Source organism: Dermacentor andersoni, chromosome 9 (assembly GCF_023375885.2).
Source record: "Dermacentor andersoni chromosome 9, qqDerAnde1_hic_scaffold, whole genome shotgun sequence".
Classification (NCBI taxonomy): Eukaryota; Metazoa; Arthropoda; class Arachnida; order Ixodida; family Ixodidae; genus Dermacentor; species Dermacentor andersoni.
The window spans coordinates 62509095-62527545 of record NC_092822.1 but is presented as its reverse complement, the minus strand read 5'-3'; the positions used below and the strand labels follow the sequence as shown (position 1 = coordinate 62527545).

General features: G+C 42.3%; 1 protein-coding gene across 1 annotated transcript in view; it reads right to left on the bottom strand.

The window, feature by feature from the left end:
- LOC126528571 (uncharacterized) overlaps positions 1-16589 on the bottom strand; it is a 42520-nt gene extending 25931 nt beyond the window's left edge. The window contains exon 1 of the mRNA XM_055069139.2: positions 15699-16589. Within this exon, the coding sequence (XP_054925114.2) occupies positions 15699-16053 (355 nt within the window). The 5' untranslated portion in view covers positions 16054-16589. The remainder of the gene's footprint in view (positions 1-15698) is intronic.
- Positions 16590-18451: the final 1862 nt, after the last annotated feature.

Genomic DNA, 18451 nt, shown 5'->3' with positions numbered 1-18451 from the left:
GTCTTTCTCAGATACATTAAACCGAGAGGGACAGTTGTGACAGTGACCGACTTTCTCTCGGCGCTTTGGCAGATTTACAGCTGCCTTATTGGCAACTATGCAGGGCAACAGGAAGGCGGAGTCCCATGTATGTAGGGCAAGGAGGTCAGTGAAAAAAAAAAGAAAAAGCGCACAGGAGGAGGGAGACATAAGTCGGAGAGTGAAAGGGGGCGGGGAGTAGCGGCATCTAGGTTCCCGTTGACACGAGGTAAGGAGGGAGAAAACGGTCACTGCGCAGCACCAGTGCGCGTGCTGCCATTGTAGCGAGAGAGAGGGCAAATTGAATCAGGCGGCAGGGGGTACAATAGAGAAGGGGCCCAGAAGGAAGACAGAAGAGCGGCAACTTGTGGATAGTAACATAGTGTCACAGCATACATATACAAGGCATGGGCCGTTCCGGCAACTCTGTCATCCAGCTATGGTGCGAAAAAAATATATACTTCCAAAAAGAATATATGCGCGGGATTCGCAAAGCAAGTGCACCCCTGGGCTTAGGTTCGGGGAGCCGAGTTAAAGAGCCTCCTTGTGGTCCAGTTTTTGAACATTTAACCAACAACTGACATCACGTCAGCTTGTGCAGATTCCCAGAAGGGGCAATAGGCCACCCAGAATTACCACTTGAGTGGCAGGGTGGAGGAAACTGGATTTATTTGCTTTCCGCTCACCCCCTTGCGGCGCATGCGGAGGAAGGAGCAAGCAGTGGCCAGCGTCTCAATTTTAGAGTACAGAACATGTATTCACGCTTACCATGCACTCTCACGGCATATCCCGAAGGCACGTCAGCCACCCAGGACTCTCATTAATTCCTTTAGCGTATGTTCCAAATTTAAGGATGAAAAAAAGATTCTCTCTGCTTGCGTGCACAGGTGTGATGGAAACCAGACTGCAAGAGCACAACACTCACGCATTCAAAGGAGTGATCTGGCAGTCGAACATGCCTGGAGAAGGGTAAATTCGGGAGACTTTTCACATGCGAGCGGTCATTGTTGAACCGCAGGTGGGAAGGGGTCTCTGCTTCTCTGATATACTCCGGCTTACACACCTCGCATCGAATTTTGTACACAACATTACTGGAATCATAGTCAAGATTTTCGATAATTTTATATACGAAGGACGAGTTCAATGCCTCAGCCGTGTCTGTTGTCATGTGACGGCATACCTTGCACACATATTATATATATACACTATAGAGATATTTGTAAGGTTTCGTTAAGGCTCGAGCCCCACAAGAATGTCAGCCGCATTTTTGTCGGGTGTAACGTACAGGTGGTGCTTTGCCATGGATCGAGAATGTGCCGCAGTGCAAAGCTCAAGTCCCTTTGAAGGCCATAGTGCTGCATTCAAAGACTCTCCCTCTAACGCGTAGCGGCAGCCATCGCACAGAACATGTTACAGGTCTTCAAGGACGTTACATTCAGAGCAGATTGGCGAATTTGTGAGTTGAATCTTACACCTGAAGTAGTTTGTGTAGGATACATTGAATTTTATGTGATGAAGGCATGCCTGGTTTTGTCTATTGAGTGCCACACGATGGATCTCTTGTATAAGGGTCTGTACTGCTAGCTTGCAGCGATCCAGAGGGATCCCTGGAGACACTAAGCATGTGCAGATACCAGTGTCGCCGCATCCTTTCTCGAGAAAAATATCTGGACCATTTCGCTCAAAGTGTCATGCCCAGCTTTGGCAGCATGGTCAGCCTGGACATTGCCTTTATTCCACAGTGAGCTGGTAACCACTGCAGCACAACACTGGGATGCAGTTCGCGTGCTTTACTGCACATAAGCATGTGATGTCCATTACAAGTTGTTCCTGCGTATGCGGCAATTTCAGGGACTGCCGGGCTGCTCTTGAGTGGGTGAAGACGGCCCAAGACTCAGCTTTTTGGTCAATGATGTAAATAAAAGCGCTCAGCAGTACAGCTAGTTTGGTGGCGGTAGCTGAAGTGTGGTGACTGAGAGTGGCAGAGACGGTAAACTCGCAGAAGGAATCCACACACCAATGGCAGGTGATGTCGGTGTAATGGAGCCATCAGTGTAAATATGATGGTGAGCCCTGTAGCTGGTGTTAACATGCTCTAGAGCAAAATATGTAAGCGCTACACCAGAAGTATTTCTCTTGCTTTGGACTTCAGGCGTGGAATTGACAATCCACCACGAAGGAATTCCCCAATGTAGTTCCGTAGGAATACAAGGGCTTTGATAAATCAGTGGCAACAACCTCCACACCACAGGACTGCTGTCTGAAGCAAGCGGATGACTCGGCACTCTGGTGGTGGCAAAGCACATGTAGACTAGAAGAAACTCCTGCTGAAGGAGCACTGGAATCTATGGGCATCCGCTTTCTGCAAGGGTTCCTACACTTGACGTGTTTTTCGGTAGGCCTAGGCACACTCTCAGGACTTTTGCTTGCGTACCAGTGAGTGCCTTTAGGTATGTCGGTTTGGGAAATGCACTGAAGCACAATGCTGTATTGTAGGAGACCTTCAGAGACCATTCACAAATGTTCACTCTCAAATGAGAATTTATGAAGCCGCCCCCAGTGTTATTTGATAGCGTACGGAAGATGCTATGTATCAGCCAGTTTTTTTTTTATTTATTTTATTAGTATATGTGGTGTCCACATAATTAGTCTGTCGATTGCCATGCCCAGAAACTTGTGACATGACAGGTACCGAATTGGAGACTGGGTAACCTTTAAAGTGCAGCACGAGACATCATGCCTACTCATAATGCCACCATCCCAAAGCAACGGTGGCACACTCCTTTGGTGTGCCACCGTTGCCATCAGATGTTGTGCGAAGAGAAATTTGTTATAGAATTGATAGTGTTCTGCAATCTTACTCATAGGACACATCTGTTGCAACCACAGCTCCATATACAGATGTAATCTACATATAAAGAGATTTCCACCGAAGTGGTAATGCACTTCTGTCCAATAAGAGAGATGTTAGATAAGGTCAGACTTAAACTACCACCCTGGGGAACTCCTCAAAGCACTGTGTGTGAAGCTGTATCACAATTTTTTTTTTTTTGTGAACGCGTAGACTGACTGATTAGTGAGATAGTCCCAAGATCTAGCGGTACATACAATCATCAACTCCAATGGACTTCTGTGTGTATAAGATAGCTTCGTGAGTGACGTTATCGAACACTCCCCTGATGTCGAGGAACACACCAATAGCGATGGTGCATGCAGCTTTGTTGATTTTTTTTTTTCAATTGACAAAGCTGAACACGTCGATAGTGCTGCGGCCCTTTCTGGACCCTCACATTTAGACAGGGTAAACATTCATGTTCATCAGAAACCAGTCCAGGTGCATCAATACCATCTTCTCCATACACAACTAAGAAGAGCAATGTGATGATAGGGGTCTATGCTTGTTGGAGACTTGCCAGGCATGAGGACAGGGATAGGATGAGCTAGTTTCCAGCAAGGTTCAAGACAGCCACTCTCCCAACTGGCACTAAATATGGTAAGTAGGCACAGCTTTGCCTTGTCGCCTAAATGTATCAACTTGGCATAGCTGACGCAGTCAGGGCCAGGAGATGACGCCTTGTCCACAATCACCAATCCGCCAAGTAGCTCCATGATCAAAAAAAGGTTCATCTACTTCAATAGCGGTCACTGTTCCTGAAACATCCTGTGCTGCTTGGGGCAAAGTTGCCAATGCCACCTTAGCAGTGATCGTGGAGCCGAAACTCTCTGCCATGTCCAACTCGTTGCTCTCACGGGATAGTGCACTAGAACTAAAAGGATGAAGCTGAGTCAGCGGTGTTTTCAGGCCCAGCAAAATGCTCCGCATTGTTGACAGTGGTTTTCCGGGGTCAAGTTTGGAATAGCAGGTCTGCCACTGCCTCCTGCCTAGCTTGTTCAGGTGACAATGGATATGTCTTTGCATTTAGCTAACGTCGCAAATGTTATCTACACGAGCACGAGATTTGCGAGCACGTCTCTCAGATCTGAGATGCATTGCCTGGAGCCTCTCATACTCCACGCCGGCCGTTGAGTGAGTTCGAGGTGGCTTTGTAGATTAAGTGCTGGTTTGTTTTGCTCGATTTAGCACACCAACAAACTTTTTACACATCAATCCAAATAGGTCTGAATCATCGATTGTAGTGTTGTGTACACCCCAGTTAATGCAATGAACTGCCCTTGGTTGTGTGTGCTGTGTAGGGCAGCCCAAAGGGATGTAGGTTGGTTCATGGTCACTGCCATGACTTTCGATGTCTGTGAACTAGGTCCTTGCAGACATGAGGTGCGTGGAGATCATCGTGATGTCTAGTGCGCTGGATCGGTCATTCTTGAAGGTTGGCTGCCCGTCGTTAAGAATTGCGGGGTTATTTCAATGACCTATGTCAAAAAAGGCGTTCACCGCAGCCTGAAGACCACCTACCGCCTCAAGCGGAGTAATGCACATTGAAGTCTCCAGTTAGTACATGTGGTCTAGGTGTTCCACTCATTGTCCTGCAGTCTATCCACATCAAATGTAGTCCGAGGGGGGTAAGTATGCCGCAATCACCATAAAGGTCAAATTGCCCCATTTCACTGTCACTGCAGCATACTCGTTCGATGCATTGCCTGGTATGGCATGAGCAAGGAAAGTTAAATCATTGCGAACAGCCAAGAGAACCCTGCTGGCATGAGTTTCCATCGGTGAAAGTGTGATGGTATAGCCAGAAAGGTAAATGCCGGAGCGCGCACGGGAGCCCGAGACAGCGATCACCGGAAAGCAGTGCTTGTGTACAAATTGTCTGAAGTCGGAGAGACAACAGTGGAGGCTGCAGGCGTTCCGTTGAAATATGGTGGCCTCGTTTCGAATGTTCTTCAGGCTGGGTGGTTGACCGTTAGCACCATTTTGCCAGAAAAAGAGGAAGTCAAGCAGCATCAAGATGGCCTTAGCCACCGGAGCGGACACTGAGACGAGGAACTGCTAGCTGTGTCGACAAGTGCAAATAGCAAAGAGTATGTGTTTTCGTGGTCTTGTCGAGCGACCCACTTGCACGAGTCAACCTCAGGACATTGAGACTGGTGTCTTTTCTGATGGGCCAGCTGTGCTCTCCTGAGAAGCTCACACAGGAGCAGTTGGAGCTCGTAGGAGAGTTGGCAGAGATGGGAACCCATTTGTGTGGTCAATTTGTGGAAGATTTGTAGTTTTAACTAATGCCTTTTTAGGTTTACCTTTGCTGGCTACAGGCATCTTTGCTTGGCCACTGCCTCGAGTTTCCTGTTCCTGGTGTACCACAGCCTTTGCCAACTGGTACCCAACATTGTTCTTCATCTTGTAATTGCACATCTGCTTCTCTTTGCGCAAAAAACTGAAGCGAGTAGACGTGGATTCATGTTGTTTCCCGCAATTGGGGCACTGCAGCGCTTAATTTCTACAGGCTGTTTGATTGTGGTTTCCCCCATAGCATGGGCACCGTGCTTGTAACTTCCAGGCACCAGCAACGCGCCCAACACATGGAGCACTATCTCGGAGCCTCAATGTACTTGTATACTTGGTAACCCAAGTATACAAGTAGCCCAAGCTGACGTACTCAAGAAAAATTTCTGTGGCAAACACAATACGGACGTTTTGAGATGTTCCCGGTTGACATACAGACTTCACGGGAGTTCTTTGACGAGGAGCCGTAAAGATATCCACTTGATAGAGGCCTACAGCAACTCCCTTCATGATGCCTATTTCGCAATTGCTCGGCCGTGGCTTTCATAGTAGGCCTGAACAGGTAACTCAGCAATACCTGAGATGTTAAGGTGTTTAGAAGCTTCTGCATTATGTGTATCAACAGCCAGGAGGTTCAAATGCTCCTTTGGTCGTACTTGCAGTACACTATCTGGAGCTACTGCTACAAAAGCTGTCTTCAGTGTGAGTGGATTGAAGCATATAATAATTTACTCAGGATATTTGGCTTAGATATGATGGTCAAGTTTGGCTTAGGTGTGTTTTGAACAAGCACAGAGTTCACTGCTGAGCGACCTTTTCGATCTGCGGCAGCATTTGGGAGATGGTATTTCAGTGTGTTTTTCTGAGCCGTCGGAAGAATTTGCGGTAGCGTCCATGTAGGTAACAGTAGGAGAGGATTCTGGCATATCAGAAAAATCATCCTGACCTTTGGGTAGACTGATGTCGAAGCAGGAGATGGTCTCAGTAGGAGGATCTTGGCCAGGCCAAAGCAAGAAATTCACACTGAACTGAGTATAGTGGTGGCCTGCGACTGTTCCAGGCTGCAATCTAGTACCTCAGGGTATCTCGAGGCTGGTTACTGCTGCTTGCGTTTGCAGTTGTAGGTCTGGCATAATACTGGGCTGAATCTCAGGAGGCTCGATAGGGTGCGGTCCCCGGGGCACAATACCAATTGCTGGAATCATGTCCGACGGTAAGAGGTTCAGCATGCGAGAGGACAAGCAGGGAGAGCCACATAAACCAGTAGGAGAAATCAAAGTGTTAAAAAATGGAGTAATCAGTAGGGGGATAGTGGAGGATGGTTTGGTGCTTTTTAAAATATTTTTTATACAAAGGAAAATGGCACGGGTGCTGCTGTTGGTTCTCCTGGCATGCAGGGTTTACAAAAATAGGATAACCCACACATGCAAGCAATGCCTGCTTGTTGCTAAATATTTTAAAGGCCAACCTCCCCTTGCCAAAGATTGCTTTGTACCGCCTTTTCTACAAACAAATGATGATTGAGTTAGAATTATTATGTAGTAAATTATTTAATTAGCTTTGTGAGACATTCACAACTGAAACTTTGCACCATGTCAAAAATACTATTTTAATTTTTGCATTAAGGTTTCTGCGCTTCATAAGGTTTCTGCATTAAGGTTTCTGGGCTTTAACAAACAGTTGTTTTGGACTGCGCGACAGAAGGGAAAAGAAATGGAGTACAAATTTGTGTGGTCAAGAAATGGCAAAATTTTTGTCAGGAGATCAGAAGGCACACCTCTAATACGTATCTATGGTTTTGCCGACCTTGATAGGCTTGTTCGGCAATGAACACTGTCTTTCACGAATGCAATGATTTAGCTGCCTTCTGCAGCTTATCGCTCCAAGGGGACAGAGCTTTTTCGGCTGTACACATGAACATTCGTAGCATTCGTCGTCACTGGAACGAGTTTCTTGCTCTTTTCCATAACACTGACCACATACTAGATGTAATCGTCCTAACGGAAATCAACATCCATGCCGATTTGGTTCCCCTATTCCCGCTTAAGCAATATTCCAGCTATTCTTTCACCTGACAGATAGGGAGAGGAGGTGGCATCATGGTGTTTGTGCATGAAAGGTTAAAAGTTTTATCGCTCGCCACAAAATTCATCTCTGCCGAGTGTGTTGCGCTAAAGATTGTAGTGCCTGATGCCGATATCAGCCTAGTTTCTATTTACAGGCTTCCTTCAAAAAATGCAAATTTATTTTTAACAGAATTAAATGATCTTCTTCACTCGTTATCACCAAATAGTCTACTTTGTCTGATTGGGGACATCAATATTGACACTCTATCACCATCAAGGCCAGTGGTTTTCGAGTACCTTAACATTCTGTCAAAATGGGGAGTCAGTCCAACAATTAGTGCCTACACGCGAGAGGAATACATTGGAAGCAAAATGGTGTCATCTTGCCTTGACCATGTGAATGTAAGAGCCCCATTGGCTAGCACTGTTTCAGCGGTAGTAAAGTGTAAACTGGCCGATCATTATATTGTAGGCTGTCATCTTGCGTTTCAAGTTCCCTTTAAATCCCGCCCTAACCTTCAACGCCTAAACATCCTTGATATCGCTAAATTTGACAGTCTTGTGGCCAATTATGACTGGACCAAATTTTTACGTAATGTCACGACGTCCACCGCTTATACGCATTTTGTTGATGCAATCCGTTCTTTAAAAATTACCGCCCAGAAAACAATCACCGTGAAAAAACGCAACCCCAAACTTCCATGGCTAACGTGCGATATACTAACGGCTATTAAAGAAAAAGATGCCCTTTGGTCACGTTGTAAGCGTTGCCCAAACAATACACACCTTAGAGATCTGTACAGATCGCTCCGGAACAGGGTAAACGCCATGATTCGGTCGGCAAGGCGTCAGTATTACACCAAGACCTTTTACGAAAGCAAACACTCCCCCAAAAAGACATGGTCAGCTATTAATGAAGTATTCGGACGAAACACCAATCAACCTTTAGAAGAAGTATTCGCAAAACATTTCAGCAACCTTACGTCAGCCGTTCAAGAATTTAATTAATTTTTTTCTATAGTGTCTTCACATCTTCAGCCTTTTGCTCCAGATGCGTCTAGCGCTGTTCCTAATACTGTACGATCGGCATTCTTGCCACGGGTTACTGCAGCAGATTTGCACAGCATCTTATTTAGCTTTAGACCTAAGAAACCACCTGGTATAGACGGTATCTCCATCCATGATATTCAACGTAATTTTTCTGTGCTTGAATCCGTCCTTCTCTTCATTATTAATGGGTATATGGATCATTGCGTTATTCCCGACGATTTAAAAGTGGCTGTGGTTAAGCCGCTCTATAAGAGTGGTTCTCATAGCAAAGTAGAGAACTACAGACCGATTTCCATTCTTCCTGCAATCAGTCAAATAATTGAAAAACACCTGCTCGTAACGGTGACCAATTTCCTGAATAAAAATAATGTTCTGTCACAAGCACAGTTTGGTTTCATCCAGGGAAAAAGCACTATTTCACTACTAGAAGAATTTACGGACGCTATCTATTCAGCTTTTGATAATAGTGAATTCGTATGTGCTCTCTTTTTAGATGCAAGTAAGGCTTTCGATTCCGTTATTCACACATTACTTCTTGATAAGCTAGAAAGAATTGGCTTCAGGGGTTCATTTATAAAGTTATTGTCTAGTTATTTTAGCAATCACTCTCAGGTGGTGCGCATAGGTGACTATTCCAGTACAAAAATAATGTTAAAATCGGGTGTTCCCCAGGGGTCTGTTTTGTCTCCACTTTTATTTAACCTATACGTCAATGATTTGCCTCAAATTGTATCAAAATACCGCATATTCCAGTACGCCGACGACACTGTCCTTCTATCAACTCATGCATCATTTAATACATGCGTTTATAACCTTCAAGCAGATGCCACGTCTGTAATGGATTGGTGTACAAGTAACGGAATTGGAATTAATAGACAAAAGACAAAACTAGTTTGCTTTCATAATCCCCCTAAAAAAATTGATCGTCCTGTGCCATTTTTTGTTCACAACTCTAATTGTATAAACTGCAAATGCATACCATTAGAGTTCGCAACTAATGTAAAATATTTAGGCATCATGTTTGATTCTCATATGACATGGAACACTCATTTTACAGGTATTAGCAAAAAGCTACGTTCAGTATCCTGTCTTCTGTATAACTCTAGATACCTGCTCCCGTTTTCTGTCCGGAAAGTCATTGTTCACGCACTTGTGTACAGCTATCTTAGATACGGAATTACCATATTTTATCACTGTTCATTTACATGGCGCGCAAAATTGAATTCTATTCTGAAATCTGTTCTTCGCAACGTTGCATACAATGAGACCATTCCTCCTAATAATAATCTATTTTCCTTTTTGCCGTTGCCCTCATTTGAAGCATTATTTTTTCAAACTGTGGTGATAAAACATTTTTGGAACAGTGATTTTCTTTTTCCGTTGATTCCGGCCAGACCACTGAGGCACCATAATACGTTCACTACCCCGCAGTGTTATACCCGTTTTGGTCGTTATACCAGAAAATATTATGTTCCTAACGTTTTTAATTCTTTAGCCACTGAACTGTATTCTATCTCATCAAAACAGACACTCAAACTGTACCTCAAGACTAATTATTCTTCTGTTTAGTTGTCATTCACTAGAGCCCGTCCTATAGTTTCGATTAGTCTCGTTTGGTCTAGATTGGTGTGTATCCTTGTCTGTTTCACTTTGTATCTTTTCTAGCTTGCGTTTGCTCGTAGCTAACGTTTTGTTTGTGGTACTTTGCTTTTGTGTTGTAGCCTCCTTTTTCGTTGTAGTTTACTTTTTGTATAAATTGCTTCAGTTTATAGTTTGCTAACCATGCTTTGTTTTCTTTTTTTTTAGTACTTGTCGCTGACTGCCGAGTACAGCCCGACAAGCCTCCATGGCTTGGGCTGACCGGTTTTTTGAATGTGCACTATTTTAATGAAATAAAGGATATTATTATTATTATTATTATTAATCCATCAAACTCATCACATAAGTTTACAAACTTATGTGATGAAACTTATGTGAAACAAACATCAGATAGGTATCAAACTCATCACATAAGTTTACTTAATTGGTCGTTCCAAGGTAAAAGACATAACTAGCTACCATTAAAATATATGATGCCTTTTGAACAAACTCAATCTTGCACCATTAAATGCCACATATCACCAACCCCTCAAAACTTAGCAATACAGTAGGGAACTTTTTTTTTCTCAGACATTCTACACACTGAATACAGTTGGGCAAAAAAGGAATTGTTTCATTATGACCAGTGGCAACCTAAAGATTCAGTGCAAGCTCCGCTCATAATAGCGCACCGCAGAACCCCTGTCTGCCTCTGCGCCACAAAATGTATTTCTTGGGGGACGCCAACATTGAAAGTTCCCCTCCACTGCATTTTTACAGAAATAAGTGAGCATAACTCTCTGGTGCATAAATTTTCTTTTCTTTTATTACATTTGGAAACAAGGTATTACCTACTGCTTTCTCGTGTTATAGCTTCATGACTGTGTACAAAAAGAAAAAATCATTTGCCGTGCCGCTTAGCCGGCGCTTAATACTTTTAACTCAAAAGCTTCTGATGTAGACAGCTACGTACAGTACAAAAGTGCCAGAACTATGCACAAAACTAAAGCAAGAAAAGGAAGACAACGGAAAACCAAATAATAAAGTCTTAAGGGCCAACTCGTAAAACATACTGCAGGCAATAATAAAAATGACACATGCTTACAGCAGCGGACAGGTAAGAAAAGAAAAAAGTACATGGCACTTAATGTTTAGTGGTGCAAGATTAGTGTCACATAAAATTTAGCAGTCAAGAAAATTTGACTTCATACTAGCCTAGTGTTCTAACCAAGAGCTATTACATTAATTGTGACAGCTGCAATAAATATGTAGCAAAATTTTCACAAGCTCAAAATGTAGTCTGTTTGTCTTATACGCATAAACTACAATAACCGGAGTTTTATAGCAGCATTTACGGTAAAGCAAACATGTACCAAGATGCAATTTAACAAGTCAATAGGAAGCAGTTTTCAGAAATATTAGCGATATCATAGTTATGAACCTATTTGCGCAATATGAAGACATACCCAAGTGATTTCTAGTTGCCACTGTCGTATGCTAGCCAAATACATTCTACATCTACAAGTTTCATAGTTATTCCCTATTCCCTTAGTTCTAATTTACATTTATGCCAATATCTTTATATCTCTCCCGCTATCTTTTTACCTGCTCCACACAACTCCACTTCATATATTCATTACTGTAACATGTATTATTTTGTTTTCTATCATTGTGTGGTCTAAAATATAGTCGTCCCCCACATTATGACTACATAAGTTAGTGCAGGAAGAATGCATTGTTCAAATAGTTCCCTACTTTTTAAGGATATACCGCATTTGCCGTGGGCTATTACAAAATCAGAAAGGTGCACCAAAATCTGAAGTGAACCACTTTTCATAAGAAATACGAAGCACGCCTTTGATTTTTGCAATTAAAATATGAAAAATGAAACAATCAGACGTTACATTTAATATTCACACATCCGCCACTCAGCTACTTGACCGTCAACGCACAATACATCGTGGTGTGTACATTACATACTTTTTGCAACGATTCTGAAAACGTGACGACTGGAGTTGTCGCTCACACCTCAACTAACCACTTTGCGAATTCCAGCTATGCACACAAATATCAAAGAAGTCAAATACGTGTTGTCACCCGCAGAATATCGCAAAAAACATTTTTGGATCAAATGAAACAGGCGCCTTGGCTCGTTACCGCATCCAAGATTCGATAAACCAACTCGAGATGTCTCGTGATGCACTGACAGTAGGTTGTTGACAACGAAGCGAGCGCGTTTTTCGTTTCATATCAGACTGTGTTGCAGGGGTAATTTTCAAACTGATTTCGATCTGATCAGACTGACAAAAAAAGAAATAACGGTGCACTATCACCAGGCGAGTACAGCAAGTAAGACACCACGCATGGTCTACAATTGCCTGTTATACGAAGTAACTTCCTTTTTATTTGTCTGCAGATTTTTCTCATGATCATCTAGCATCAGTCATTGAAGTATGCAACCAAGACATTTTCACAGTGAAAATTATGTATTTCCCTCACAATGTTGTTCTGAGTGACAAAAGATGTTGGAAAACCCTCCTTCAAAATTTCGTCCATCGTCCTTCATATATATGACCTAACACTTCTGTCGATATATATATATCTTTTTTAGACGCCTTCAACTATTAAAATGATTTACGACTGGCCGGCCTACCAGAAAGTGCTCTCTTTCAAGATGCAGACGCGCAGCGAGAAACTAGCTAAATAAAAACTGAAATGATTCCAATATGTATACCACTATATGGAAGCGTGAAAGCGGAGTCACATTGCAGTACAAACCTCATACATACCTTGTTTCGACAGTGGCACTATACCTTGTGTCACTATATTGATTCAATGCTAACACATTACCGTCGACAGTCATAATCAGTTGGGTTATGGTACAATTTTTATTTATTATATGTTCCTAATATTGTTATTGTAGTCAAACTATGTGTTGAAATAAGGTTGTTAAAGATGATTATGTCTTGTTACACGAGATGACTTGCTAACAACCAGGAAGACCTCAAAGTAGCTGTCACTAACATTTCTCAGTGGTGCAAACAATGGGGGAATGATCATTAATGTCGAATGAACTGTATTCTTCCTTATATCTTATAAGGTAACACTTTCACATACTTAGAAACAAAACTCTTGACCACTCAAAAAAGTGACTAATTACAGATGCTTAACGTAAGGACTACCAATCTAACCTGGAATCTTCATATCAGCAACAAATGTGCTTCCGGCTTCTACAAGCTTAGTTCTTTTTAACTTACATAACCACCTTTTATTGTCAAACTACTAGCCTATTTCACAATGATTTGGCCAAAACTGGTGTATGCCTGCATGGTATAAGGACCCTTATGCTCAATCTAACATTTAGAGTCTTGAACGAATTCAAAGACAAGCTGCCCGGTTTGTGTACAAGATCACCACATTTAACTCACAATCAGAACTAACAAATTCTCTAAATCTTTGCATACCTTAAGTACAGGTGAGTGAGCAAGAGTGTTCGACTTTTTATCTGCTAATGCGGTCAAGTATACTTTGACCCCGCCGTATGATTCAGTTTAACGGTGCAGCAGAACACGCTGTACAGACTGTAAAGCAAGCACTGCTTAAATGTTAGAAGATGTAAGAAACAAAAGTTGTAGGTCACTTCAGCACAGAGTGCACAGCTTTCTCTTCGCGTATAGGACAACAGCATACCCATTCACAGAAAAGGTGCCAGCAGAACTGTTTCTAAGGAAGAAGCTGCACACAACATTGAGTTTGCTAAAGCTAAATTTAGAGGCAAAGTTTCAGGATATATCCGAGAAGGAGGTGCTCGGCACGAATAACCCCAGAGATAGGAAAGCTAGAGCCTATTTTTGTTCCTGACTGTGTGTTCATATGCACTGTGCAGGGTGAACGGGTCAAGTGGCACCTTGGAAAAAATTGTCGAAGCAAACTCTCCCATGGTGTACTTGGTCTATGCAACAAAGACATGTTTTCTGCATGCACATCATATGCATGCCACCATGAGAGGGATGGTCTGAACAAAATGCACAGTAATTTTTTAGATGAAATGTCTTTTCTGCTGATAACCAGGTTTTGTGCATTGCAGTGATATCCTGGGAGAGTTTGGTACAAAATAAATATAAGTCAATAGCAGTGGAATAAATTCAATGGCAGTTGCACTGTAATATATTTCACATACCAAAGTTGAGCTGAGACCAGCAGACATAACTGCCTTGTCAAGGATGCTATCCTTCAAAAAATATTTTTTTTTAAGTATTCTCTTTCTGCCAATTTCATAATTTTTCTTCATCTTATGAATCATTGTGGATCCCTGTGCTACAGGAGATGCATGGGTGTACCTGTCTGGATTAGAATGAGATGTAAAAGTACAGGTTGCCAACACAATACTAACAACCACAGAATTTAGGATATTTGTTTTAAAACTTTGAATTTTGCCGTTATGCAAACGTAAAGCGGAGGTCAAGTTCAAGAAATAAAAATCGTGAAAAAAAGACTTGTGTTACAATCGAGTAAATATGGTACTTCCTTTGACTGCTGGCCTCGTGGCAGGCGCAAAGCCAGCCTTTTTTTTCCGGGGCCGTTGGAGGGGCCAGGGTTCAAAGGACAGAAAATGTTTTTGTACACAAACTTCCCCTCTATTTGAATAAAAATATCAAATGTTTTCAGTGCGTTCACATGCTTTGTTCACAAAATTTAGTTGCCCATTCCTAAATATGTGGTCATCTTTAGTTCAAAACAAAGTTTTGCACAAGTTGAGTCGCTAACTGCCTCAGGCTCTCTTCTGTTTCTTCACATATCACTTGTTTCTTTTTCTTAAGATGTAAATGTACTTCTTGCGCAGCATGTTTTCTAGTTCAAACATTTTATGGGCTATGTGCAAGTTGTTGCTAATGTGTTACACACCAAGTTCATAAAAATTTAGTCTTCACAATAAATATAGGTGGCATTTGATTATCAGGCCTAAATGAAGTTAAAACCTCCTGCAATAATTTTTTTCTGCCATGCCTTTACTAATTTTGGCGCCAAACGCATAAGTCAAAGGGAAGAAATTCCACAGCTTAGGTAGTCAAGAACCTATGAACACCAGTCATATCACTAAATGAATGTTTACGGAAGGAATGTTGAAAACCAGCCTTGACTATGTGAATTCAAGAGGAATGCGAGACGCTAGTGTTTGTATTCTTTTATTTTTCCGATCCTGAATGACCGGTCAGAGTCATACAAAGGTAGGAGGGTTGTATTGAAGAGCAGCCTAGGAAAGAGCAAGCGCCTCATCTCGGCTGAAACCCACAAAATATGCACAAAAAAGGCTGACATACTTTCACTGTAAAAATTACCATAGCTGTCAAGTTATGTGAAGACAGTCATCTTAGGGCATTCTCATAGACCGTGGAGTCAACTTGCCTCTAGGTAATATTACAAGAAACCATATGGCTGAACACAGAAACCTCTCCATGCAGTTATGAAGTAACCTGTTCCCGCAAACAAATTGACTAACCGATTGATGTACAAAAAACTCCAAGCCCCTGACCTTTAGGGCTCCTCCTCTGTGTGACAGGACATGTGGATATAGAGTTTATGATTCTGAGAAAAGGATGCGCTGCAGTGCGATCAGGAAAAGGAACGCTCTCGCGTGTGGCTGCGTATGTGGCGTGTCAGATGGTACTTCTGAGTGAATGCTTGTGGGCACAGGTGGCACTGGTAGGGACGCGCTTTTGTATGCATGCGCACATGCCTCTTCAGGCTCGAACTGTCACGGAATGCGCTCGGGCAGAAGCGACACTTGACTGGGCGCTCACCTGTGTGGGTGCGGACATGCCGCTTGAAGTTGGAACTATCAGTGAATCCCTCAGGGCAGAGGTGGCACTTGTAGGGGCGCTCGCCAGTGTGTGTGCGTTCATGCCGCTTGAACGCATAAACAGTAGTGAATGCCTCAGGGCAGAGGTGGCACTTGTAAGGACGCTCGCCAGTGTGTTTGCGCAGGTGTTTATTCATGTCGCATTTCTGGCTAGTCTTGTAACTGCACAACCGGCAGTAATGCAGTTTGCCACGCATTGACACGAGCGAGTCATACTGCTCCAGTGGCCCTCTTGACAAGGAACCTGCAAAGTCACAGGGAGAACGTGAAGATGATGTGAAGAAAGTGTCACACATTTGATCGAACTATAATGCTACATTAGCAAACGACAAGGGTTGCCACACTTGTAGGCAAAATAGAGGATAACCTTGGTCTACCGAACTCACATATCAATCTTGTGGCATGCACACCCATGCAGTACATGTCTCACACAAGTTCCTATATGTCTATACGTAAGAAGTGTCCTGAATACAAACCCCTGCTCGCAATACACAGACATTGGATTTGGCACGCAATTTCGATGTTATGCCCAAACATTGATATGACTTTGCATATGTGGCATTGCATTACACATTGACCTATTAAACTAAGTACAGTATGTTTCTCTCGTATATAATTCATACAATGCAACACAACAATGGCATCAAATCATATTGGAATGCATGAAGCATATCAAATGAAATATAAATATGAACGAAAGAAAATAATATGAAATCACATGAAAAACACGAAACTAAAATGGACAAACACAGCATTTACAAAGAAATGAAATGAATAACACCACATTTGTCGGTAGAGGACAATACTGCCACATTTCTCCACATTAAACAATGGACTGCTTCTCTCTGAACATCTTCCGTGATCCTTTTTCGTTTCTCTCAATTACACTAACACAAAACATGCCCAAACTGCAGAACTGATATATACTATAATATAGCAACATATCCACATGATAGAATATCTTGACAGAGCTATGTCCTCTGCTGATACATTTGCAGCCTGCTTTTCTTTTTTTACACTGATGATAGCATATCGGACACTGCAAAAGAACTTCTTTTTCACGATTTCAGCAGAGTGACAGGGTAGCCAGTAGGTTTGTCATTGCGCTTGGTCCATACAACAGAAAAGCACAGTTGGCAATCAGTAAAAAAAAGTCATAACAATATTCATGATCAAAATTGTAAGTAAATCACACATTATATTGCTGCATCATGTAACACACAGCAAACGAACGCATTCTTTCTGAGATCAGCCTAGTGAGATGGATTCCTGGCAAAGTCCAAACAAAACAACTTCTGTGTCTTGTAGAAGGTATGGACACATCTGTAACAGCAGAGAGATCCCTGTTAGGACCAACACAAACACAAATACATGTAGACAAGCTTCGTTTCCCTTTGTATCGACAAGAATGTTTAGGTTGGGCCATGGTGCTACACTTAAAAATTTATTACGATATCATATATGTATAAAGAACAATTGTTCATGCCTACTGCATAAAAGTGGAATGTATTGGACTGGTGCTTCGAAGAGAAATTTTGCTCCTTCGCCAAACACCAAGTGTCCCAATGCTCCTGCCAGTGCTTATTCAGCACATCAAAAGTTTTATCACTGAGTACTCGTGAAGGCTCTCCAACTGACACTGAATATGGCATCAATTAATCCATATATCGCTACTTAAGAGAAAATTGGTCCTCAAACAGGAATAGACTTCTGTCACTTAGCATGCAGATGAAACAAAAACGCTCATCAATGAGAGCGCTGTTTAAATTTATTCAGGTTATTTTCATCAATCTTTTTTCAGTTTGGCGAGAACTTGCCATGTTGGAAAGCTACAGCTTAGACAAAAGCTTCATGTGCTACCAGCTAGCATGAACTTCCATACTATACTTTTCGAAAAATGCTCTACGTGCATTACAAGGTCACACGAGATTTACTTTTCACTGGCAAAAGCATGACATAATGTGATCCACAGAATGCCCAAACCGGGGATAGCAACAGCCGTTGCTATCGCTGTGCTGGAAACACCCGCCAATGGGACATACCTGCAGCCTAGAAAGTGGGTAAATGTACATGTTTAAACAGCACAAACTTCCTGGCAGTACTATCGAATTAATGTCAATTACAACAGTATATTACAATGGCTCGTTCCTGACCCAAACAGCACATCTTTTCATTGTCTCCACTTAACCATATTCTAGTAAAATCCAGAGCACATGCAACAGTGCTAGGTTGGCCACAATAACCTAGCGGTGCTCCACCAGGCTGAGAAGGTTGGATAGCATTGTACTGCAATACGTATAGGCGCTGCCTGCTCCTTCAGAGATGTGCCATTCTGACAAAAAATATACTCTGACTAGAATGATGGTTGAATCAACAAAAATGGATTGCCTCAGTTCTCAGTGTGTGAGTATGCCTTCCCTATCTGTCAAAAAGATTTATTGTTTTTAAGTGCAGAATAATCAGCACATGGCCTCAAGTCACTTGAGTGTAATCATTGCTTTTATATATACATCGAGTCTACGCTCGTTACAACGGACCTGCATATTACAGACTTTCGAATATAATGGACCCCATATTTAAGCCTTAGTTTTCTCTACCTATTTTCATTATGCAACGAGGTTCGCTCTTAACGGACCGCTCTACAACAGACTATCGGCTACAGCAGACCAAATTAGCGCAATTTTCGTGAAAATC